At 42.3% G+C, this 24281-nt stretch overlaps 4 protein-coding genes across 15 annotated transcripts; 3 read left to right on the top strand and 1 right to left on the bottom strand.

Annotated features, from left to right (window-relative positions):
* The first annotated feature begins 547 nt into the window (after window positions 1–547).
* LOC109787223 (probable alpha-amylase 2) lies at window positions 548–5021 on the top strand. 12 transcript variants are annotated; one of them, XM_020345782.4, is made up of 13 exons: window positions 548–815; window positions 943–1139; window positions 1247–1286; window positions 1390–1427; window positions 2016–2142; window positions 2225–2451; window positions 2692–2837; window positions 2950–3068; window positions 3361–3449; window positions 3528–3650; window positions 3764–3799; window positions 4236–4334; window positions 4419–5021. In XM_020345782.4, the coding sequence occupies exons 2-13, from the start codon at window positions 1131–1133 to the stop codon at window positions 4608–4610; spliced, it is 1245 nt and encodes a 414-aa protein (XP_020201371.1). In that variant the 5' UTR covers window positions 548–815; window positions 943–1130; the 3' UTR covers window positions 4611–5021. The 12 variants fall into 12 exon arrangements, with proteins under 12 accessions (XP_020201371.1, XP_020201368.1, XP_073364695.1 ...); XM_020345779.4 differs by having other exon boundaries at window positions 943–1142; XM_020345784.4 differs by having other exon boundaries at window positions 567–797.
* Window positions 5022–5875: 854 nt separating this feature from the next.
* Window positions 5876–11837, top strand: LOC109787222 (uncharacterized). The gene is made up of 12 exons (XM_020345778.3): window positions 5876–6881; window positions 6978–7112; window positions 7309–7453; window positions 7561–7842; window positions 8065–8326; window positions 8476–8642; window positions 8735–8845; window positions 9447–9498; window positions 9590–9699; window positions 9802–9930; window positions 10522–10611; window positions 10927–11837. Exons 1-12 carry the CDS (start codon window positions 5941–5943, stop codon window positions 11452–11454), a joined length of 2952 nt encoding a protein of 983 aa, XP_020201367.1. The 5' UTR covers window positions 5876–5940; the 3' UTR covers window positions 11455–11837.
* Window positions 11838–16602: 4765 nt separating this feature from the next.
* Window positions 16603–19970, top strand: LOC109787225 (DNA cross-link repair protein SNM1). Its single transcript, XM_020345785.4, has 9 exons — window positions 16603–17230; window positions 17397–17577; window positions 17684–17923; window positions 17995–18139; window positions 18581–18715; window positions 18804–18870; window positions 18955–19032; window positions 19389–19441; window positions 19521–19970. Exons 1-9 carry the CDS (start codon window positions 16714–16716, stop codon window positions 19620–19622), a joined length of 1518 nt encoding a protein of 505 aa, XP_020201374.1. The 5' UTR covers window positions 16603–16713; the 3' UTR covers window positions 19623–19970.
* Window positions 19971–20496: 526 nt separating this feature from the next.
* LOC109787229 (protein indeterminate-domain 7-like) lies at window positions 20497–23732 on the bottom strand. The gene is made up of 3 exons (XM_020345790.4): window positions 23380–23732; window positions 22498–22894; window positions 20497–21583 (listed from the first exon to the last, which is right to left on the bottom strand). Exons 1-3 carry the CDS (start codon window positions 23516–23518, stop codon window positions 20734–20736), a joined length of 1386 nt encoding a protein of 461 aa, XP_020201379.1. The 5' UTR covers window positions 23519–23732; the 3' UTR covers window positions 20497–20733.
* Window positions 23733–24281: the final 549 nt, after the last annotated feature.

Below are 24281 nucleotides of genomic sequence, written 5' to 3'. Positions count from 1 at the left end.
CATTTTTGTCTTCTTATTATGAGAGTTGAGAGCTTTTGGACCGAAGAAATGAATTTACCACTAAAAAAAATCCCTGGCTCCTTGGACGATGAATCTTATTTATCTTAAAAAGAATCTATACTTTTGTGAAGCATTGCCTGCAAATCCGTACATGGTTTTGTGTGAGATTTAAGAAATCGTACCATTTCAGCCATTTTTTTATCATCATTCTAGAATATTGCCACATGGGTCCTAAATTTTCCAGGCAACATAAAGATCATAGCACCAAAATCCCCCTCAATTCGCAATTATATATGTCATTTTAAATATTGATACAATTTCATCATTTAAATTCAACAGTTTTTTTTGTTTGTGTGCGTATAAGTTTGAAAAAAAATATGATTTATTTTTGCCATGAGAAAGTGATTTTCAGTTACATATCTTAACATTTTGTACATATCAATTGTAAAGTTACCAAAGTTTGAATGCACGTTTTTTGTGAAGCCATACACATTTTTTTTGGGGGTAAAAGTACCGATTTTGTTTTTTGAGAATTAGAAAAAGTACCGATTGACCTCTCACCAATCGCCATTGGGGAGGGACAGCACGGAGCGCTGTTCCTCTTCTTCCCCCAACCTCACTCCTCCGCACGAACAAGCCTCCAGGGTCCACTCAAAAAAAGAAAAAGAAAAAAGAACAAGCCTCCAGGGCTCCGTCCAGCGGGCGAAGCACGCCAACTCGAAGGATTTCTCTCTCTATAGTCGTCGCCATCCACATAACCCGCTCTACCGAACTTCCGAGGAGAGGAGATCCACCTGGTCTGGTCGATTTCTTCTGTTGGTGACGAACCCCTAACCTGCTTGGATTGTTCTGTTTTTTCCCCCTTCTGTGAGCAGTCCAATCCACGTATTTCTTTCCGGGACTGATATCGACCCATTCCTTTCGCCGCGGTCTCGTTTGCAGCATGGTCATCGTGGAGTTCTAACTGCAGTTGGGTTTCCAGTAATTTTGGGGGTTCAACAGTTCAACAGAACCCCAAACCCTACGTTAGATCCGCCCCCCTGCCGAGCTCCGCTACGTTTATGATATTGTGACGGCATCGTATAGTCCTTCGCTGCTTACTTGGCGCATTGTTGAGGCTGAGACTTTTAATGGGCCAGGTGGTGAGTGCGCCACTGTTGTGCTTTAACATTTTACAAGGTTGTGTGCTCGTCTTATCTGACGACTGAGCCTGTTCTGATGCCCCTGAAATGACGAAATTGTGCAGGTTTCCGATGCTGTTGTCCAAGAACAGGCAGCTGGCAATGGTAATCACGACGTAAACTTACATCTTCTTGCAGCATGTTGTTTTGGTTATTTGTTTGAGCTCCTGATTGGTATGCGGTTGCTTTGTGGCATTTTCTTTGCCAGGCGGAATCATTAAGAATGGGAGGGAAATCCTATTGCAGGTGAGAATATGTCTAAGCATGTATTTCGTATCATGCTGTGTATCAAATCCAGAGATATGGATCTTAGAAATGCGACTGGACTTAGAGACTGTTCATTCCAATCGATAGATATCAGGATATGTGCTCACTTGCTGTGAAACCACAGCCAATAAGAGTGTTCTGTAAGCTGCACCACATAACTTTTTTTCAATTACTATAAAACAGAAATAATTTCATTCTTACCGATAATTATTCGGATGTATCTGATCGGCATCGGTGTGGAAACTCAATGACGTATCAGGGTAATCTAGCATTTAGTTTCTGTTTAGTTTGAGTTATTTTGCTCCTTGTGCAAAGTACAAATGGGAAAGAAGCTATTGCTTATAGTAGTTGGTCTTGTGGTCTTAAGGTTGCGTCATGTCTTGGTGAGCATGCATTTGTGCATCGTCGTAATTTGCATTTAGCTTGACATGTTTCACTCACCAATTCAAGATAAGCTATGATTATTTCCCTTATGATAATGGCAACAGGAGTAGTGCCTTACATGAATACAGAAAAGCTCATTTAATGAACAAGTACGAGTTCTCTCACATATCTTTTGTGTGTCAGGCTTTTAACTGGGAGTCCCATAAACACAATTGGTGGAGTAATTTAGAGGGCAGAGTTGCCGACATTGCTAAATCTGGGTTTACATCAGTATGGTTGCCTCCACCGACACAATCGTTATCTCCAGAAGGTAAGCTAGTCATGAGTTCACCATTACTCTTTTTTATCAAAAGAATAGTTGCAGAAAGTCTGACTGATGTGTTTCTCCACAGGCTATCTGCCACAGAACCTGTACAGCCTTGACTCTTGTTATGGTTCTCTTCAGCAGCTAAATTCGTTGATTCAGAACATGAATGACCACAATATAAGGGCTATGGCTGATGTAGTTATTAACCATCGAGTTGGAACTACTAAAGGATCAACTGGGATGTATAATCGTTATGATGGTATCCCAATATCATGGGACGAACATGCTGTTACATCTTGTTCTGGTGGGAAGGTAGCCATTTTACAAAGACTAAGAATAAAGAATACAAAGAACAAAAAGAAACCCCCGTATAAACACAATGACTAGGGTACTATCGACCTGGAGTTCTACTTAGACTTATAGTGATGGATAAGTATGACTTGGTTTGTGCAAGATATTCCTATTTTGTACAGCCTTTTACTTATCACCATACCTTGATGGCTAAGCACTGTTATTAAGCATTACTCAACTTTGGTGCAACTTATTTATCAGGGGAACAAAAGTACTGGTGATAACTTTGATGGGGTTCCCAACATAGATCATACCCAGCCATTTGTAAGGAAGGATATTATTGAATGGCTGATCTGGCTTCGGGAAACCATTGGTTTTCAAGATTTCCGCTTTGATTTCACAAAAGGGTAAATAGTCAATTGGCTAGAAACATACTATTATGAAACAAACAAATTGACTACTGTTGCCATATTTTGCATTGTGAATGTGCTGATTTGCCACATTTTCTGTTTAGTGCAGTTATGCTTCAAAGTTTGTGAAAGAATACATTGAGGAATCAAAGCCTCTTTTTGCAGTGGGGGAATACTGGGACAGCTGTGAATATGCCCCCTCTGACAACCGTCTGAGCTACAATCAGGGTAAGAGATATGTAATGGCATCTGTACTGATTACTATGCCACAATGATGTAATTTCTAACCAAAGTACTCTTAAGACCAATCCCTTGACTGACTACCATGAATATTATTACCACTGTCTTGGTTTCCTCTCATTTGTCTGCCCATCTCTCTGAACCGTTCTTGGCATGGAAGGTTTAATTTACTACTACGAATGCAAGGCAGTTCTGTAACTACATCAGATTGTCTCCACGCATTTGTCATATTGATGAAACCAAATAAAGATATACAAGCAACATCTTTCATTTTTTACAGATAAACATAGGCAGAGAATTATCAATTGGATAGATAGCACTGGAGGACTTTGCGCTGCGTTTGATTTCACAACAAAGGGTATTCTTCAGGTTAGAAATGATCATGGTTCTACAGGAGTAAACGAGTCTTTGGTGATTAGTTTGACCAGTTTGGTGTTGCTGGAGCAGGAGGCTGTGAAAGGAGAGTTGTGGCGTTTGCGCGACCCTGAAGAAAAGCCGCCTGGTGTGATGGGGTGGTGGCCTTCAAGATCAGTTACATTTATTGAAAATCATGACACAGGGTCAACTCAGGTCCATCTTTCCCCCCTTCTTTGCTCAAGGCTAACTTTTCCAAGTTAATATTTGCTTGGAATTGTTCATAGGGTGCTATTAAGCACATCTAATTGGAAGTTCTATTATTTCAGGGCCATTGGCCATTTCCATCTGATCATGTCATGGAGGTATGCCATCAGTTGTTTGCACTACTTATCCATAGCACTGGTTTTCGTTAGAAGTGAATTGCATGTTCGACGTCAATTTATACAACGATGATGATTTTATAAAACCCTGACGCCAGTTAAATAATGATCGTAGTTATCAAAAAGTTGTTCGTCACATTAAGAATTTCAAGACAGATATCATCAATAAGGATCACATGTTTATATTTGAATAGACAAAGATTTCACCCATATTGTATCTGACTTGATCTAGATAAACTGTTAGTCTGTTTCAAGATGTGACCACTGACCATGCTGCTGCAGCTGGAACTAGTATAGAAGTGAATTGTGTGTCAACAGACGCTTCCGCATCATTTGCTTTAGAACAAGCCAGCTGTTCTCTTCGGAGATATAACTGTTAGTCATTTACTAAACACATGCACAAATAATTGTCTTTCAGGGATATGCTTATATACTTACGCACCCTGGAATCCCCACAGTGTTCTACGATCATTTCTTTGATTGGGGAGATTCTTTCCACGATGAAATAGCAAAACTGGTATTCTGCTCATACCAATCTATTCTAGCATACATCTATGACAGCTGTTTGCCCTAAACTTTGAATATTATTTTGTGTACCCAGATGGAGATTAGGAAATCCCAAGACATACATAGTCGTTCAGCTGTCAAAATTTTGGAGGCAAGCTCAAATCTGTACTCGGCAATAATCGATGATAAGTTGTGCATGAAGATCGGAGAGGGCCCCTGGTGCCCAAGCGACCCAGAGTGGAAGCTGGCGGCATGTGGAGACAGATATGCCGTGTGGCACAAGTAGGCAGCGACAAGCCGCATCAGCGTGCCATATTTCTGCTGAAGAGAAGATATTAGCCTGGTAACTGAAGTACACCACACCAGATTACCGCAGCATACCTACACCTATCTATTATGAATAATGATATGTGTGAGTGGAACCGGGTATTCCTGAAGAGGCGCTAATGCCGCGCTTCTCCTGCCCGTCTAGGTTCGAGTTCTGGGACATACCTGACGGCCACCTTACTTTATTCAAGTGCCAAACTTCGAAAATAGAATAAATTGTTATGAGTGCACCATGTCACTGCATTCATTTGGCTAGCCAATAATATAGGGCATCATCCTATCTCTTTATGTATGAAATGCAGAATGTACAATTATAATGTGACAACTACACACAGCTGCTTGATTATATAGTACTCCCTCCGTCCCACAATATAAGACGTTCCAAAAAGTCACTTTGGTGGACGGGTGCATTGGAGCCCTATATTTTGAATAGTGTCAAAATGATATTTTGAAGTTTAAAAAAATTCCAAAAAAATATTCCACATGTACATATTGATGTATGTTACACAAGAGGAAATTCTGATGATGAAATAAGTAACCAAGTGAGTTACACACAAATGACAAAATCGTGATTTTGGAAAGATGAATAGTGCATGTATTATTCATTACTTAGATATCGTCATTTTATCATTTTTACATAGCTCAAATGCTTACTTATTTTATCGCCAAACTTTACACATGTGTAATATCCATCCATATGATCATGTAGAACTCTTTTCTTTTTTTTTTTTTAATTTTAAATGTGATTCTTAAACTATTTATAATAAAGTCCTCCAATGCACCCATGTTCCAAAAATCCACTCTTAAAAAAACATCTTATATTGTGGGACCGAGGGAGTAGAAAAGAAGTTTCATGTTTTAGTTTCCTCGGTGTTATGTATTCGTGGAAAGTGTATCTGGACAGGTTGAGGCAATTTTCAAAGGTCGTGTGCTCTCGCAGCATTTTGCCTGTTTGCATCATGGCAATCTTCCCTCGGAAGGAGGGATTCCTTCCCCTGCAAGGAGCCAAGGAGTCGCCTGGCATTCTTGCACACAACTCCCTTAGTTCCTGTATATGTACTATGCAGTTCTTAATCTTCATTACAATTAAGTCCGTTTCCCTCTCTTCGCTAGGTGTTGGAGAGAGGGCATATTCTGTAATAATCATCTTATGAGTATTTCGGAACAAAAATCTCATGTATATATACTCGTGCAAAACAAATGGCGGGAACAGGTACAAAATATAAATCCCTGGCTCACCTTCCCGCCGCCGGCTCTTCTCCCCTTCCCAGTTCCGTCCCTCCCACCTCATGGCGGTGGAGGCGCCACCCAGCAACCACCACGGCGACCCATCTACTCCTGGCGGCCTGGGCTACTTCCATCTCCGCCTCCTCGGCCCCGCCGCGTCGCTCTTCCTGCTCCGCTCCGACCGCCTCTATTCTCTCTCCTTTTCCCGCCGCCGGGGCTACCGCCTCCGCCTCATCGCGTCCCCTGCGCGTCGCCGCAGGCGCTGCCGCCGCCGCGATCTTCTGCTCAGCACTTCTGGCTGCGTCCTCCGCCTCACCCACTGCTTCTCCAGTCCCGACGCCGTGCGCGTCAATGGGCTGCCCCTCCACGGCGGCGGCGGCCCGGTCGATCTGGCCGTGGGCGACGAGGTCTCGCTGCTCCTCCTCGGCTCCAGGTACGGATTTGTGGCGGAGAAATTTGTCGCTTGCGAAAGGGGTGACAAGGTACCGGGGTCCTGCGAGGAGGTTCTTGTGCTGAGGGCAGAGTCGCTCCGGAAGCGGCTAAGAGCGATCTCGGAGAGCCAGGACCCTCTTTCTTTCTTGAGGGATTCACACTGTGCACATGCTGGAGTGAAAAAAGCGAGAGAAGGGGGTGGTTTATTGTGCCAGGAAAATCCAGTTAACTCTGTTCCTCAGGATAATTTGCGGCAACAAGAATGCAATTCTGATCAAAACAGATTGGAACACCAACCCGATGTTACAAACGAAGATACAGTTCAGTTGCCTCAAAGAAGCAAACGATGCAGCAATGTAGAGCTCAAAGGATGCAGCAATGGGAATGTAGAGCAGCATCACACGGAGGGTCGCTACTCAGACGGGAGCACATTCTTCCTGAACCGCCTTACCAGCATAAGACCTGAAATGCGAGCGGAGCAACGCAGTGGAGTGACCCTTCCACAGCTTCTCCACCCTATTGGCAGCTTGTTGCGAGTGTTTATCGCAACGTTCACCTCTGACATTTCCTGGTGTGTGCTCTCTCCACTGTTGAATTTTCCCCTTTGTCATGTTGAGATCCATGATTAAATTCCCCATGGAAGTCCTAATTGATGTACATCTCTCAGGTTCCTGGACTACTGTAAGATTCCCCAGTACCTGCCAGTAACAATAGCATGCCACAACAAGGACAGATGCTGGAGTGCGAACAGTGAAAATAGAACTGCAGCCCCTTTCGAAAACCATCCTAATTTACTTCTAGTGTAAGTGGCAACCCAAAAAATCTTGCAAGCTATAATATCTCATGCTTTCATATTTTGAATCCATAGGGTGTAGGCAAGTCAGATACAGCATCTTAGTTTGCAGTATTTGCTGAGCTTTATGGTAGATCAAAACAAGATAAGCATAACTTTCCTGGAGGATTAATACTGATTTGTTGATGTGTATTTTGCCTTTAAGATACCCCCGATTTCCAGAAGTGATAGCATTTGGAAAGGATAGGAAGAATCAAGGAGTTGCATGCCACCATCCAAAGCTCATAGTGTTACAGAGAGAGGACAGCATGCGTGTTATTATTTCTTCAGCTAACTTGGCACCTAGACAGGTCAGTGTTACAGTTCATGCCATAATGCCTTGTCTTGAACTCTTTATTTTTTTGCTGGTGATTTCTGTTACTATGCTCTTACTGAAAGTAAACTATACTTTGTGCAGTGGCATCTCATAACAAACACAGTGTGGTGGCAAGACTTTCCCCGTAGGACATCCCCCGATTATTCAGGTCTTTTTAGTGCATTCGAGGGACCAAAATCTGATTTTGCTGCTCAGTTAGTTTCATTCATAGGATCCCTTATCAATGAAGTCCCTAGCCAAGCATATTGGATAAATGAGATAGCAAAGTATGATTTTGAAGGAGCTGGTGGGTACCTTGTTGCTTCAGTACCAGGGTTGTATATGCCAAGTCCTTGTTATTTGGAGTCCAATTATTGCCTTTCAGTAAGTCTACTCTTATTACTGATATAATATGTGATGTATATTTTCTTGTTTACTGAAGCCCTTAGGAAGAATAACTAAACATATAAACTATATTCAACTAAACAACATGCTATCTATGATTTGCGTACATTCTCAAGTAGAAACACTTGTCCTAACTTCTAGTTCTTCATTAAAATAGTTTCGACCTATTCCCTGACCAGACACTATTGATTATTTATGCAGGAAAAACAGATTATACATACAAAATCTTCACATAGAATATTCCTTGGTTCTGTGCAAACATCTGTAGTTGGTTTATCCCATCGGTTTCACTTACCATCTGATGCCGGTTCACAACTGAAAGCCTTGTCTGTATTTCTTGGAAAATGCCGTGGAAACATGCATGGAACTACAGAAGTGATCTTGAAAAGAAATACAAATATACCTGCAGATGCTAATGCTGTGAGTGTCCTTGTTGCTGATCTGGATAAATTTTGTGAGGAAGGTACATGCAAACCTCAAAATGTGTAACTTTTACTGCATGTTAACTTGCATCCTGATGTGCTTTGTGTTTCATGATTCATGTGCAAATCAACATATTTGCTTTTCTTTCTGTTATTTTAATCAATACCCATGTCCAATGCCCCGAAGCAGATTCTGTCCAACTTGGTTTCTTGCCTAGAGAGGTTGCGAAATGGGTATCTCCCCTTAGCGACACGGGCTTCTTCAAATTTTCTGGATTTATCTACCCTAGAGAAGCCCTGGAAGCTGCATTTGGAGCAACTAACACAAAAGTGCAGTTGCTTATGTATGTATCAAAGGTATTGTAGGAAGATCTCAAGATGCCTCTTGATATCTTTGCAGTAGTTTTGAGAAACCCATGCTGATCTTAAACTCTTTCTATGAAATTCAGGGTCCAGAGTTTTCTCAAATTTCAGGGCTGATCCAGGATGAGCATCTTCCTTCATTGTGCTCACTAGTAGCGTGCCTGAAAAGAAGCCCTGGGCTTTGGCGGTTAGAAGAGGTAATAAACCAAACTAAAGTTTGATAACATAATTTACTATTCCATATTTTTTGTTAAATTAGTGGTAATACTTACTCTGGGATACTTGAAATTCGTAGCTCCATAGCACTATCAGGTGATTGACGTAGCTCACATTAATTTTTTGCCACCATTTAAAGGGAACAGTCTTCTATTCTTCGGTTTCATACCACCTTACATATTTTATTTCGTTCAAGTATCATTGGCGTAAGTTGAATTATCGTTTGTATATGACTTGCCAATATATATGATAAATTACTCCATGAAAATCCTGTGAGAATTACAAATAGTATAGGATAGATGCGATAGTGTCTTTCTGGTTTAATTGTCTCCCCAGTCCCCACTGTTCCGCGTGCGCACTCTATCCAATATGATTCTGTTAGTTCTTAAATAGACTGACTAGGAAATTCAGCGTTTATTCTTCTTGCCTCGTATTTTTTTCACGGGGATTTCATGCCTCCTTTTATCAGCTTGTGTTTAAAGTTTCCTAAGTTACTTAGTGACTGTCTAAGTTAATCCTTTGCCCCCTGCTATGTTTAGTAACCCATTGTCTTAAACTATGATCTGCATTGTTCTGCAACAGGTATTGTCACACTTTAAGTGGCCTGAAACACTGGAGACTGATTTTATGTACAGTGAGTAAAACCATCTTTCTTTTGTTACTGGAAGCCAATCATCTTAATATGGGATTTTAACTGAACACGTTTATTTCGAATTATATTATAGGTGCTTCATCCATCGGGACTTCTATTAATCCACAGTTCATTGCACACTTCGCTTCAGCGACAGGTAAACGATCCAATCACGATGTTGACTCCGAAGAATCTGATCCAGAGGTAATATTTAATTGCCCCATGAACCACACCATCTCAGTAACTTCCTGGCTTTTTACTCATTATTCATGGACATTCATTTTCCATGTTCCTCGATCTTCCTAGTGGGGTGGCTGGACAGCAGGCCATGAGCTAAAGAAGCCATCAATCAGTTTGTTATTTCCAACAATTGAGAGGGTGAAAAGCGCGGCTTGTGGAATTCAGTTGTCCAGATATTTGCTTTCTCTACCTGAGGTTGATTTCTCTTTCCAAAATTTTGATTATGTGCTTATTTTATCGGTTAAAGAGCTCATGACACATTCACATCATATTTGAAGTTCCTATGGCCTAGCTACTTCCTTCAGGATGAAGTTGCATATTAATCTGGGATGCTTTAGTTCAATGAATTATGTAGCTGTGCACAATGAAATAGGCGACACACATCTCTGTAGTTGGAGAAGCAAGTGATAAGGATATTAATGACTTAGAGGTGTTCCTTGTATAGCAGATACATTGCAGTGGGAATAGTTTTTCTTCCATTATAATATCCTGTCCAGAATATTGTAGTCTGGTGGTTGAAGAAAGAAGGCATAAGTTATATTTTATGGGTTTTTTTTTAGAACGAAGACGCTGGGGGCGTCCGGCTTTAAATTAATAAAGCCCACAACAGGCAGAGTAGCGATAGGACAGCTGTTACACGAAACATACCAAAAGCCCACGGCATATCTAGAGACTTAAGTTAGGGAAGGGTTCAAGCCGGGCAGCGAGCATATTACAAGGCATAAAGCCCATGACAGCGAGCATATGGTTTTACTTCTACCCATCTCATATACTCCATTTTTACAGAAAACGTGGCAAAGATTGAGATCTACCGGCATATTTCATGATGCAATCCCACATCCACATGATAGGATAGGGCATCCTATGCATGTTAAGGTATGCTCAATATCATAGCGTAAATATTCATTGCCTTCTCTTGTTAATGCTGAGGTGGATAGCATATGTAGGTCTTAGGCGACATCTATATTAGGGAGGATGATGATTCAAGGAAAAATTATTATATAACAATTCGATTTAATGGATAATGGGGGAAAGGAATTCACAATGATGAAAATAATTCTCTCACCCTCAACAGGTCAATGGAGTGGTCAGCTTAGTAGAACTAGAGGCTAACTTTAATCATCATCCCCAATATGGATGTTGCTAACTAATGAACCCCAGTTACAATATTGACATCATACTCTATACCAGGTTGCTCAGAGGCGATTCCGGTCTCGGTTAGGTGGCCATTCATTTGGCTGGACTTACTGTGGATCTCACAATTTCAGCCCAGCTGCCTGGGGACAACCGTTGCGCCCTACGTCCAAAGCGAATCCTACTGATGCCACCAGAGGAGCTCCTTCTGGGTCAAGGCTGCACATTTGCAACTATGAGCTGGGCATCATTCTCATTGCCCCGCCGCCAGGCATGTCAAAGGAGGGCAATGGAAGGAGGCATGGGATTGATGGCATATCCCTTCCATTTGTCATCCCTGCACCACAATACAAGTACAGTGATAGGCCTGCGACACCGCTGGCTATGCGACAAGCCATGGCCGAAGCTTGTATTCCGCAGAGCGACTTGTCGGAAGAGACTGACGAGGATATACCAGATGAAGATGACGAGCATGTGGTTGAACTATCTGACTGCTGTCCTGAAGAGAAAGAAGAGGAGAAGATCTACGCAGAGACTCTATGGGGTCAGGTGGATTCTTCGCAGAGCCAGGGAAAAGATTCGTGAAATTGGAGGCTGGCTCTGCAGTCTTTCACAGAAAGTACAGATCAGATATTCATTGAATAAGAACGTCCATGGAGAGTACATTAGATCTAAACATGACAGTTTACAGACAGATTCCAAAAGTTCCTTGAGGACGCTGGTTCTCATATGAAGTTACAGGCATAAATCACATGAACAGCCGCCTGAATCACCAGGATTATTTCTTATTAAAGGATTGTAGATGATTCAATTGCTTTTTTAGCTTATATTGTGTGTACATGTCTTGTTATTTATTGTTGTATTGATAATTATCATTTGTACACTTATCGACAGAGCCTGGAAGGCAACAATTTCTGATGTAAAGAAACATTGGAACGAAATGTTTTACTTAACTTTACTGTGCATGATGTGCCTTGCCTAGTTGAGTAATTCATCAATCTTCAATCTGTTATTCTATTTTTTTTTCTGCATGAATACCTTTGTAACCCTGCTATAAGGTAATCTGCAAATGAAATAATTTTTCGCCTTTGAAATTAAAATAAAACCTGCATCTTTGATATATTTTGTAATTTCATCTTTTCCATCTGCAAATTGCATGTAAGCAAGAAATACTGTGCTGGTTGACCACACGTAGATAATTGCAAAACCCTTAGCGCATCTCTAGCTGATCCTTATATCTTAACTCCTTATACTTAACTCATAATTTGAGGAGTTAAACGGTGTCTGGACCTAGTCGAATCCTTATATCACATACATTTCAAATTATTGTTTGAGTATCCATGGGATCTTCGACCTCCTCCACATCCGGATCATTGTTCTCCTTGAGCATACCTAGCACTATCATGATTGAGATCGTCGAGGCCTTGGATGTGACGAATGCAATTGAGACATGAAACTTGAGCATACCCTCCACGCTACAATGAACAACAACAAGCTCAAACCCCACAGCCGCAAACCACCATCAATGTTTTGGCCGAAAAAGAAAAGGAATTTATTTACCTATGGCATTTCATTGAGCAGTTGGTTGCGGGCGCGGCGGCCAATCCGGCCTGCGGAGGTGTAGGGTTGGCCGGAGTGGGGCTATGATCCATCGAATGAGAAGAAGGTGGTGTGGGCGTCGGCGCAACCTTCTTCTTCTTCGCGCTGCCTCGGTGATCGCCTCCGCCAGCTACCTTGCTCGCTTGCCGTTGATCGGAACAGCGGGAGGGCGCTAGGGCATCGCCGCAACCGTTGAGGCCTTGCCGCCGGCCTTTGATGCTGGCGCGGCGGTCTGGAGTAAGTTTTTTTGTCCCAACCTCTTCCTTGGCACGCGCGGCGGTGGAAGGGTTGATTCCGACGATGTTGAGCCAGCGGGGTTGCAAAGTCAGCTTCCGTTTTCATTCCGCCTGGCATAGAAGGCAACGACGGTGGTGACGGCAAGGTTTGGTGGTGCTGGCGAGAAGAGATGACGCCTCGGGCGGGACGGGGAGCAGCCAAAAATTATCCTAAGAAGTGGTGTTGGTCAAGTATATTTGAGAGAGTTAGGCTCCCTTTTAGGATAACTCCTTAAAATTTTGCTCCTCCAACCTCCTAAACCTAGCCTACTACGAAGATGACAAACTTTATTAACTTTCTGATGCGTTTCACACAAAACACCAACTTGCTTGTAATTAAATCTGCCCACACGGATTCAAGTCCTAGACTTGCGCCAGGTGATCATATTTTCTTGAATTTATTGCACGCTTTCCATCACTACTCTTTCAATAGTATTGTGTGCCCCTCAAGCATGACGTGTACGAGGCGACTTTGCAATATAAAGATCTGCGTCAGTTTCTCAAAGATGTTCATATGGATATGGTGTGCGTGTATGTTTGTTTCTAAAAAGAAATAAAAATAACACTGACATACATACCCTTAAGCCAGCATGCAAAATAAAATGGGAACAAAGAATGCGCCACCCAAATTAATATTTAATGCTCGCATCCGCATTTGGTATAGTACGAAACTAGGTAATTGCCCGTGCGTTGCTACGGGTGTAAAAATATTTTGGTTGTTACACACTAATTGTGTAAGCGTGTCCCTTCAGAATCCGCACGCATAAATCATGCTTCGATTTTTCAGGAAAACATTGTAGGCTTTTTCCCTCAAAAGTCCTTCTTCCTCCATCCGCTACCTGTCTCCACAACACAAATATGCCACTGTTAAAAGCGCATCAGGCACCCCTACAAAAGAACACAAAATACAATCTACACATGAGCAATGATGTAAACATATGTAAATTTATGATCTGCAAGAAAATCACTGTGAAAATAACTTGAATGGAATATTGTGGAGACCCTAAGGTGTTGAACTATAAAATGCAAGTTACAACTGCTCATACACCTACTTTTTTTCACATGAGTATTACTTATATGGATTACAAAAGAAATATTGTTGTAGAAAATGGTCTACTGGGAACTGCTACTAAACTTCAGACATCTTTACTACACCATGAATCTTACACACCAAATACTGCAGGACATAGAACAAGCACACCATCTTGTAATTCTTTAGTTGGAGAGGTGCATGCATGATTAGCCAGCATATATACAGTCTGCAGGCCATCGAATGTAATGAATTGTGCTCAATGGTGAAGAATCTTGCAGCAAAGTGTTTCCTACTCATACTAAATGACCTATCGAATTCAACGTTGGTGGGTCCACTCGACTAAGGTGTGCTATGTCAATTACAAAATATACTTGTTTTATCCATCGCAATCATTAAAGGTAAACTGATTTTTTTGCGGGTAAAAGCTGAACTGATTTTCAAATATAAGTTAATCTAAAGATTATGTCGTGTTCTCAACTTCTCCCTTCTGGCTCCTTTCTCTTTCTTCCCTTCGGTCCATTGAGTCCCTTCTTCAAAATCACAATGAGTAGCAAGAAAAAAAATTAGTACATTGCAAAAGCTTATCTTGAGAGAAAATTTATACAAGTAAAATTTAGCAGCTTGACAAAAACTTGCAATCGATATAAAACACTGTGATTTCTGCATAAGAACAATACAAATTATAAATTTTCTTAAAAAACTGACGAAAACACCTTTATTCTATCTCAATGCCCGATGTAAGTCTAAAAGAGTGACAACAAAGAGGTTGATCACATCATGAACTGAAAGCTCTTAACTAAGGCAACATATCCTTTCTCAATATCATAATAATTCCAGCCCTCATCTCCTAAATTCTCAAGCAAGCATTTTCTCCTAAAGAAAAATTGGTGACGAATTTCATACTACAAGTAAATTAGAGAATAGATGAAAGTATCATATGAGAATTACATGTGTGTTTTTAATCGACAAACCCAACTCTAGATGGTTTATACCTGCTGCTGCTCCTTCGATGTCAGCACCAGCTAAAACATTTACCTTCCTTTGATGTACATATATCAAAGACCCCAGGGCTAAATTTCCTTGTAAAATTTGTACACAGATATAAACACATGTCGGAGCAAAGAGAGATAATAGAGAGAGGACAGAAAAACAGAATGCAAAGGACTATTTGCAGGGGCATGAAAGGGCTAATAATTCCACTGTGACAGATCTCGAATAGCTTTGCTTGTACATCCGTACAAGCCCTAAATAAAGCAGAATGCTTACAATTTTGAGCATACAACCAAATTACAACAATTCAGTATCATTATCATAATATAGTTGTGGTTGGTTCAATCAGCAATTCAGTATCATTATGTACTCCCTTCGTCCGGAAATACTTGTCATCAAAATGGATAAAAATGGATGTATCTAGATGTATTTTAGTTCTAGATATATTTCTCTTTACTCATTTTGATGACAAGTATTTTCGGACGGAGGAAGTATTATTGAAGGTGGTAGTACATACAAATTTCCTTTGTAAAATTCTGAATATCTGCACTAATTCAGTTGCACTACTCGACATCCATTGGTTCTGCAAACAGGGTAGTATTTCTTGCATGCAACAGCAGCCGGTTGCCATGAACTCCTGGACTGTTCTAAAAGCCTCTTTGTGCTTCCTCTGCAGAATTCAACGGGGCAACAACAATTAAAATAAAAAGGCACAGAAAAAAAGGAAAATCATGTCCGCTGGCCACAGAAGAAAGTGGACGGTGCTAGGAGACCTCCTGCAGAAGATTAAGGTTTTCGCTAGCCCGCGGAGAAAAACGGAGATGTGATGGAGCTGCTGGCGGAGGTCGTGTCGGACTGATGGGGTTAGATTTCAGGGAGGTGGCATGGTCTGGTGCAGTGCTCACGCGCGCGCTGCTTCAGAGCTCGCAGCGCACACTGACTTGGACCCCGGCAGCCATGGCTTGGCCTCTGTCAAGAGGAAGTCACAAAGTTGCTGCTCGTGATGTAGGCAGCGGTTCAATCAGGGGATGACTGAAAGGAGAGCTGCGATCCCGATCTGGCCAGTCTCGGTGGTGCTCGGCAGATCTCGTCCGTCACGTCGGGGGAGAGAGCAGGCACTGGTGGACGACTTGAGTGCCCCTTTCCTTGTCGTGGTTGTGGATCCCTTCAGATCGGGGTCTCCGTCGTCGATCTAGGAAGGATCGCAGGTTGGGGCTGGACGACCGCGCCCCGTGCCGATAGCTGGTGGTGGTGGTGTTTGGCGGGGGCTGCCACAGCTAGGCGACAGGAACGGGGTAGGGGCGAGGCCACAGGTGGGAACCCTACCCGGATAGGGAGGAGGCCGATCTACCCTATAGCTCACGAGATCGGAAGAGAAGGGGGAGGGCGACGCTGGATTCGATGGCGACACATGATCGGTGGCGACGACCATGGGAGGGGTAGCGCCAGGGGAACCGATTGGGGGAGACCGTGGATTCGGGAGCGAGAGGGAGAAAGAGGGAGGGCTGTGGATTCTGTTTGAGTTTTTTTCAGTGGAAAACCAACGTGGGAAGACGCGATCGAGTGGGAGGAGGGGTCGATGAAAGGTACGGCGTAAGAGGGGAGACGGAACCTTACGTTTCTTTTAGGTAGTAGAGAAAAACCAATGTGGGAAGACGCGATCGAGTGGGAGGAGGGTTCGATGAAAGGTACGACGTAAGAGGAGAGACGGAACCTTGCGTTTTTTTTAGGTAGTATAAGTAGAGATAGAGATAGAGATACCACAGACCGAACCAAGGACGCGACGCTGGATCGTCGATCAAAAACTGATCGGACGATCGGCAGTCGCCGCAGCGCGTTCACACCACACCCTATTCGTTTCCCACCCCAGGCCACTCCTCCCCGTTCCTCTTCCTCCCTCCCCACTCCCGCCGCTCGTTTCAAACCCTCCTTGCGACCCCAGCCGCGATGGCCGCCGCTATCGCCGGCGACGCCGAAACCGACCTCACCCTGCCCATCTCGGATGACCTCGACGACAACGGTTTCCCCGCGTCACCCCCCACCGCAGCCACCACCAGCAGCTTCGCCGACGACTTCTACCGCAGCGGCATCGACTGGTCCTCCCTGCAAGCCCCTCCTTCTCATCGGAGGAGGCCAGCCGCTGGAACAATAGAGACAGTGTGCGGCCCGTTGGTTCAGAAGAATCTCTTCCAGGCGTGGGGGATCGAGAAGCCAGCCGCTGGAATGGCGCAGAAAGTTTGCGGCCCGCAGGTTCAGAAGAACCTCTTCCAGGCGTGGGGAATCGAGAAGCCGCCGCGGGAAGAGGCGGCGCAGGGGGCCCCTGTTGGGGCTCGGGCCTCCTCCTCCTCTCCTTCTCCTTCTCCTTCTGGTGCTTGGCCCGGTAGGAAGCGGCGCTGGGGAGGCTCGGACGAGAACGGGGCGTCCAGGAAGCCCGTCGCTTGCCCCTTCTACAAGAAGATTCCCGGTAATTCCTGCACTCACGGTTGGGATTATGGCCGCGTATTTGCGTCACTAAGATCCATTGATGAGCTGCTGTAGTGATTTAATTAGTTTACTACTACCATATTGAACGCTAACCATGCTTGATGTCACTGATTTGTTCTTTTCATGCATCTTTAAATTGGATCTAGGTACGCCGTTCACGGTGGACGCATTTCGGTATGGAGCAGTTGAGGGGTGCTCTGCTTATTTTCTCAGCCATTTCCATTGTGATCATTACGGTGGGTTAACCAAGAAGTGGTGTCGTGGTCCTATCTATTGTACTGCACTCACTGCACGCCTGGTGAAGATGTTACTATCAATTGACTCTGCGTAAGGCTTCATTTTTCGGAGTGTTTGATGATGACCTCTCCTATTCTCTACCACCAACAGCAGCAGCAGTAGTACCAACTACTGAGTGGCAAATTGATGTTTGCAGGTATGTTTGTCCCTTGGAGCTTGATACTGAGTATGTCATCGACGGAGTGAAGGTTACCTTCTTGGAGGCCAATCATTGCCCTGGTGCAGCCCTAATTCACTTTCGTCTTAGTGATGGCAAGACCTATCTCCACACTGGGGATTTTAGAGCATCAAAATCAATGCAATTGCACCCACTCCTCCAAACTGGCCGCATAAGTTTGCTTTATCTGGATACAACATATTGCAATCCAAAATACAAGTCAGCTCACAACCTTGAAATTAAGCATTTCCTCTATAATGTTTACTTTGCTAACCTGATAGCTGTTTCAGATTTCCACCACAGGAGGATGTTATTGATTTTGTTGTCAGGACAGCTCAAAGGTATCTAAAGAAGCAACCAAAAACACTTATTGTTGTTGGGGCATATAGCATCGGGAAAGAGAATGTCTATCTAGCAATTTCTCAAGCTTTAGAGGTACTGTATAGCTGGGATTTTACTATTTATTGCTGTCTTTCTTGCCAAGTAGTATTTCCTAATGCTGTGCTGTCTGGAATGGCCATGAGCGTCTTTTAGTTCTCAGATACTCCCTCCATTTACTTATACAAGGCCACTATGGAATATACATTTTGCATCTATACAAGGCCACCAATAGTAATCGAGGCAAAAATTTATGATATTTCCTCGGACTAATAACCTGTTTAAAACTTGCATGCATGCATGCAGTCATAATGACACTCAGCTCTTCCTCCAATCAGTTTTCTTGCATGCATGTGGCGTATTAATGATCCTAGTAAACGAAAAGAAAAGCTAGCTTGCAAAGCATGTATTAAATTTTATCCTGGTACCTGTAATATGAGATTGTGGCCTTGTATATAAAAATGGAGGGAGTAAGACATTTTTGTATATTCTTTAAAGGTCCCTATATACACTGATGCATCACGAAGGCGGATTCTTCACTCATTTGGCTGGCCAGACTTGTCCAAAAGGATAAGTTCATGCAATCAAAGTTCACCACTTCATGTTCTGCCCCTTGCATCACTGCAACATGAGGTTGGAAATGAATATCTGATTAAATTAAATTTTGTGGCTTACTGGCTTTATCTAGTAACATCTCTCACCAGAAAGTAGCTTTTAATAGAACTTGAAGAAGTACTTGGAGACTCTTGACCAAAGATTTCTAGCTGTGCTGGCTTTTCGACCTACAGGTTAATGATCTCTAGGAGATAAATTCTGTATTCCATAATTTGTGATTGCATAATTCTTAGTTCTCTTTCCTAATCTTTTATCAGGTTGGACTTTTTCTGAGGCAGCTGGAAAGGAGCTTGACTTAATTAAACCTAGCTCTAGAGGCAGAGTTACAATCTATGGTAGGATTTGTTAGAGCTGATAATGTATTTTCCGTCCGTGTTTGCTTTATTAATGTGAAGGTAGGTAACCACCAAATTCATTTTCAGAAATTAAACCACATCTTATGCACCCTATATTAGGCCGTCCTACATGGATTATGTGTTTTGTTGAACCTTAAAATGAACTATCCTTTTAAGCCAGAAGCTGAACCGTATAAAAAGCATATGTGGTTCAAATTCAGATTTTTAACTGTAATATGATGATTAACCTCATTCTTATCCAATCTGTGTCAGGTGTACATGTTCAGCATTTCCAAACTTGCATACATTTTCTGCCCCTTTATGAGTTCTGTTAAAGTAATTTCTTCTCCTTGTAGGTGTACCTTATAGCGAGCACTCAAGTTTCAGCGAGCTTAGGGACTTTTTGAAGGTAAATCCCCAAACTGTCGTTACATTGTTAGTCTTTGCTGCGATGTTTTCTAACTATAGGATAATATTTTTCTGGTTAGTTTCTGAGACCTCAAAAGGTAATTCCCACTGTTAATGTTGGTAATGCGGCAAACCGAGATAAAATGCAAGCTTATTTCCGGGAATGGCTCAAGAGCACGTGATGGATGGAGGCATGAAGCGTGATCAGTTATGTAAGCCTCATATGTGGAATTTTCAGTGTGGTATCTGTTGTACGCCTTCCTACATTTAACAGTCTAACAATGGTTTGTATCTTGGTGAATTTTTCTGTGGAGAATATTTTCTACTCTCGCCGTCCTAAAATAAGTGTCTGAAGTTTAGTATAACTTTGTACTAACGTTAGTACAAAGTTGAGACACTTATTTTGGGACAGATGCCTTATTTATGTCCCAGCGGCATCGTGATGGTACATGAAGATCAACCAAAACCTTTAGAGGATTATGCCTTTTTATTCTTTTCTGTGCTGAAAAGATATGTTTGAAGAGGTGCCATTTCTCCCCACATTTTGTAAAGGCATGCATTTTTTGCGAGGAAACACTAAAGCTTTTGTCTTGATGCATTGATAGAAATATAAGTTTTTTTTACAAGCCTAAGAATAGGGATCACAACCCCAGCAGATGATGCCACACCTGACACCCCTGAGCACTAAGCTCTGCCAGTAGTGACGCCTGAAGCCCTTGTACTGGCCCACAAACTGTTGTCTGCCTGTATTGTGTCGCAACAGCTTGGTGAGTGACATTGAGCCTCTCTGTTGAAGATGGCAGCGTTTTGCTGCTTCCGGATCCAGTATGCTGTGAGCATTGTCATTTGAGGCATGTATTTTACTGAAGCAGATAAAAATGTATTCTGTTGCTTTCTCATTTGAGAAGCAGCTCTGTTTTTTGTTGCTCACATGTCGCTTGTCATTGAAGTCATAACATTCCAGACTCTGGTTATTAATTATTGTTCAGTCAAATACATGTTCTGCACTCTTTATTCCAGCATCCACAATTATAATTTTGCACTGAACTTTATTCTTATTGAATGCAATACCAGATTTCTGTAAAGCCACACTGGCCGTGTCAGTTTTGTTTCAGCTCAGTTTTCAGAATTTCATGAAATCATCTTCTAGCCATATTTTGACTTAAATAATAAAGGTTTATATCGTAGTACATGTTATTGAAGGAACTTCAGTCGATAACATAAGCTGAAACTATTTGTTGTAAGTAAACTATTGTGCTTATGAATCCCAAATGGGTCTATAGATTCATGAGACTACTGATGGTAGGAGTAGATATCTTGCTCAGATTTCTGCTGCTCATTTGAATAGCTTAATGCCATTTCCCCATTGTAGGTGTCATCGTGCATCTCGGCATTACCATGGCCTCCTAAACCTAGAAAGTCTTGCGTTAGTCCCACATCTCTAACCCCAAAAATGGTCTCATGCGCATTTTGCTGCATATGATCCGCGTCAACCATGATAGAGCTTCTATTTTCTGCCCCCATGGAAAATGGTGGTAGTCCGATCCAAGGCACTGCATTAGGAGGTCTCATGCAGCTACCAGTCCATGTTGAGTTCATGTAGGAGCTGTTGTCTTCAGCAGTCTTCTTTCTATCACTATTAGCTATTGGGGTCCCTAGGATGCCAGAAGATATTCCAATGTGACCTTTGGTGGTGAAATAGTTCGGGAAACCTTTCAGAAGCAATGGCGTGGTAGGATCTTCACTGGTCTTTGCTCCCATCTCTGCTGCTTTCTGTAGCAGGGCTGTGGCTGACATGTATGGAGAGCTCATGGACATGTAAGGAGAGCTTGGTTCACTCCCATCTGCTAGAGTGCCAGAATCGTGTGGTAATATCATCTGGTTGGAGAACAATGAAGTGGACCTTCGGATGAAAGTATAAGGTGATAAAGACCCCAGATGGTCGTCTGAACTCTGGTCATTACCAGAGAAGTTTCCGGCTGCATCAGTTGGGGAAGAGTCTGCACCAGGTATCGTGTGCGGAAAGATGCACTGCTGTTGGCCGTGCAAACTTCCCACCATGGCAGCAAGGCTTTGGTTGATTCTGGAGTTATCTTCAGTTAATGCATCACAGAAGGCTCGATGTGTGATGAAGCTGTCCTTTCTGTAACAATATTGTAACGGAAAGAAATGTCAGTTTGTAAATATCGGCATTTCAGATGGTTACACTTGTGATTGTTCACTCATGTGGTGTAGATTGCCTGGAGAAGGTAGGGAAATGTTTTTCTACTAGGATTCCCAGCTTATTGTGTTTGAGATTCACTCTGAAACAAGAACAACTTGGCAAAACATCATGTAACACTTAGAAACAAAGATATTCTTTGACAAAACTAAAAAAAAGTGGCAAGGATATTCAGGTGAAACGGATGGTGGATCTATGCATGCTAGGTAGCATGCATGGCAGAAAATAAACTATATATGATTCAATCCTATGTTTGCACCAAGTGTGGGAAATTGATGCTTGCTTGTTTTGTTTTTGTAATTGAATTTCTAGCTGGTGAAAACACGGTTCTTTTAGGTCAAAGGATTATTTAAGAATTTCGTAGGATTCTAATCCACATGAAATTTTCCTTTAGGTTCATCTGATTCAAAGGAATGAATCCTCCCAAATTCCTATGGATTGCTTTTGTACACTACAATTCCATAGGATTCCTCGCAAGAGGTTAGATTGCATGGAAAATTTCTTCGAGTCTATGACAACTATGATATCCACTCAAATCTCTAGAAAATTAGTGTTTTCCAAATGGTGAAACCAAATAGCCTTAATACTAAATCCCCTGTACTTTTGATTTCTGTAGGATTTGAAATGCCATGACATCCTATTCCTATGATTTTCCTATTCCGGTGCTTTTTGAATACTGCAAACCAAAAAGGCCCTCAGGGGTATTGAATATCACATTTGGAGCAGTCATAATCAACAATTAATCTAGCTGAAATATCTACTTGTTGAAATACCAGACAACTCCAGGATTTAAGAGCCTGTTGTGCATTATAGTTCTTGATTGATGAGAAAAATACCTTGAGAATATTGTTCCGCAATCACAGCGGTACTCCTTGGTGCCACATATCTTCGTGTGTGCTCTCCAGTCCGATTGGACTGCATATTTCTTAGAGCATCTTTCACACTTCCATTTCTTCTCGCCATGCTTCCTTGAGTAGTGCTTCTTTATCCCTGTTAGATCACCCAAAGCACGGGTTGCATCATGGTGAGGGCAGGTGGCTTCAGGGCAAATATACACCTTCTTCTTAGCGTCGGTGCCGCTTGTCTGCTTGAGCTTCCATGGTAAGTTGTGACACCTCCTATGGAGTTGAAGGTTTTGGTCTCTCTGGAAACCCTTATGGCAGACTTCACATATATATCTGTTTGTTGCCAATAATGTCTTGGGTGAGAATGCAACTACTTCTGCATCTGGATCTGCACAATGAACAAGATGAACAGATGGGTGATGTTAACAGATTTGTTGCTCCCGTCCGCATCCTACTTTCATCCGTCATTTCACCTAACAACAAACTGTTTGAATGCTATGTGTTTGATTAGTTGCTGCATGGCTTAGAGCTATTTATTACCCGTGAAATAAATTAGCCCTGGGGTGAATCATGACAGGATTGGACTGTAAAAACAATAGTTCAGCAGTGAAAGTAGGTTGTTTACAAGTGATTGTTCAGACTCGCTAATATCATAATCTGTCTTTATACGCACGTTTCTAATCAACTTGATATTATGACAGCATTCTATCATCTTTATATGAGAACCACTCCATGTTGGCAGAGTTAAAGTTTATACTTGGATTATGCCTGGATCCATCTTTCGTGCCATCATGTTTTTGCCTTTGTGGTAGTTGAAAGTATGGGTTGAACTCATAAATACTGAAACAATATGTGCTACAACTGTTACCTTACCTGGTTGGCCAGGATGACCTCGTCTCTTTTTCCCTGCATGGATGATGGGGTTGCCTTTGCTCAGTGCTGCTTCACAGAGTGCCAGCTTCTGTTGCTGCCGGAAGTTGAATAGAGACTCTTCCTCAGATGTCTGAGACATTGTTTGGCAGCTCAGTTTCTGGTGTTGGGATGTACTCCAAGAGAGGAGAGCGCTGATTTAAGCATGAGGGAATGAATAGGAGAGGTCAATTTCTTTTCTGTCAACATCAGGAACTGTAGCTTCACCATTCGCCATTAAACAGCCAAATATATATTGTTTCCTCAATTATTTTATATTATTGTTATCTAGTTGATTGATCTAATAGTTTTTGAGACCACTGGAACAGCTGGAGGGTCATATTAACATTAGGAAGATATTAACTTTCATGTCACTTTTTTTACAGGTTAGAAGCTGTACACATTATAAATACCGACAAGAGAGGATTAAGCGCATCAGGCATCTTACTCTGGGAGGGTATAAACTTACTAGCCTGTCATTGTCGACGTGAATTCTGTGACGTGTATGTACAGTATATTATATCTAGGAGACAATGTCACAATCAAACGAAGGAACTGATGGAGGATCAAGAGTAGATTATGCTTAAAAGTGCAGGCATGAGACGGCGGAAGGGTAATGACAATGGAGAGATCCGCTAGATGTGACAAACGCTGGCCACATTTTTTAGTCGTTGTCCTTCGTATGAACCCTGTGTACTGATACGATTGGTTTTACTTAACTACCTGGCGCAATGTTTCAGTAATAAGGAAGAAAATTGATGGTTATGGGTTTGGATATTGCTGTGTAGCTCATCTAGGATTGGCCACAAACCACCAAGAGTTACACTTCGTTGGTTTTACAAGGCCAGTTACTTGCATTTGTGTTA

The sequence above is a fragment of the Aegilops tauschii genome, chromosome 2, assembly GCF_002575655.3.
Source record: "Aegilops tauschii subsp. strangulata cultivar AL8/78 chromosome 2, Aet v6.0, whole genome shotgun sequence".
Classification (NCBI taxonomy): Eukaryota; Viridiplantae; Streptophyta; class Magnoliopsida; order Poales; family Poaceae; genus Aegilops; species Aegilops tauschii.
Note: the sequence above shows the minus strand (reverse complement) of the source record. Positions and strands in the feature narration are given on the sequence as shown.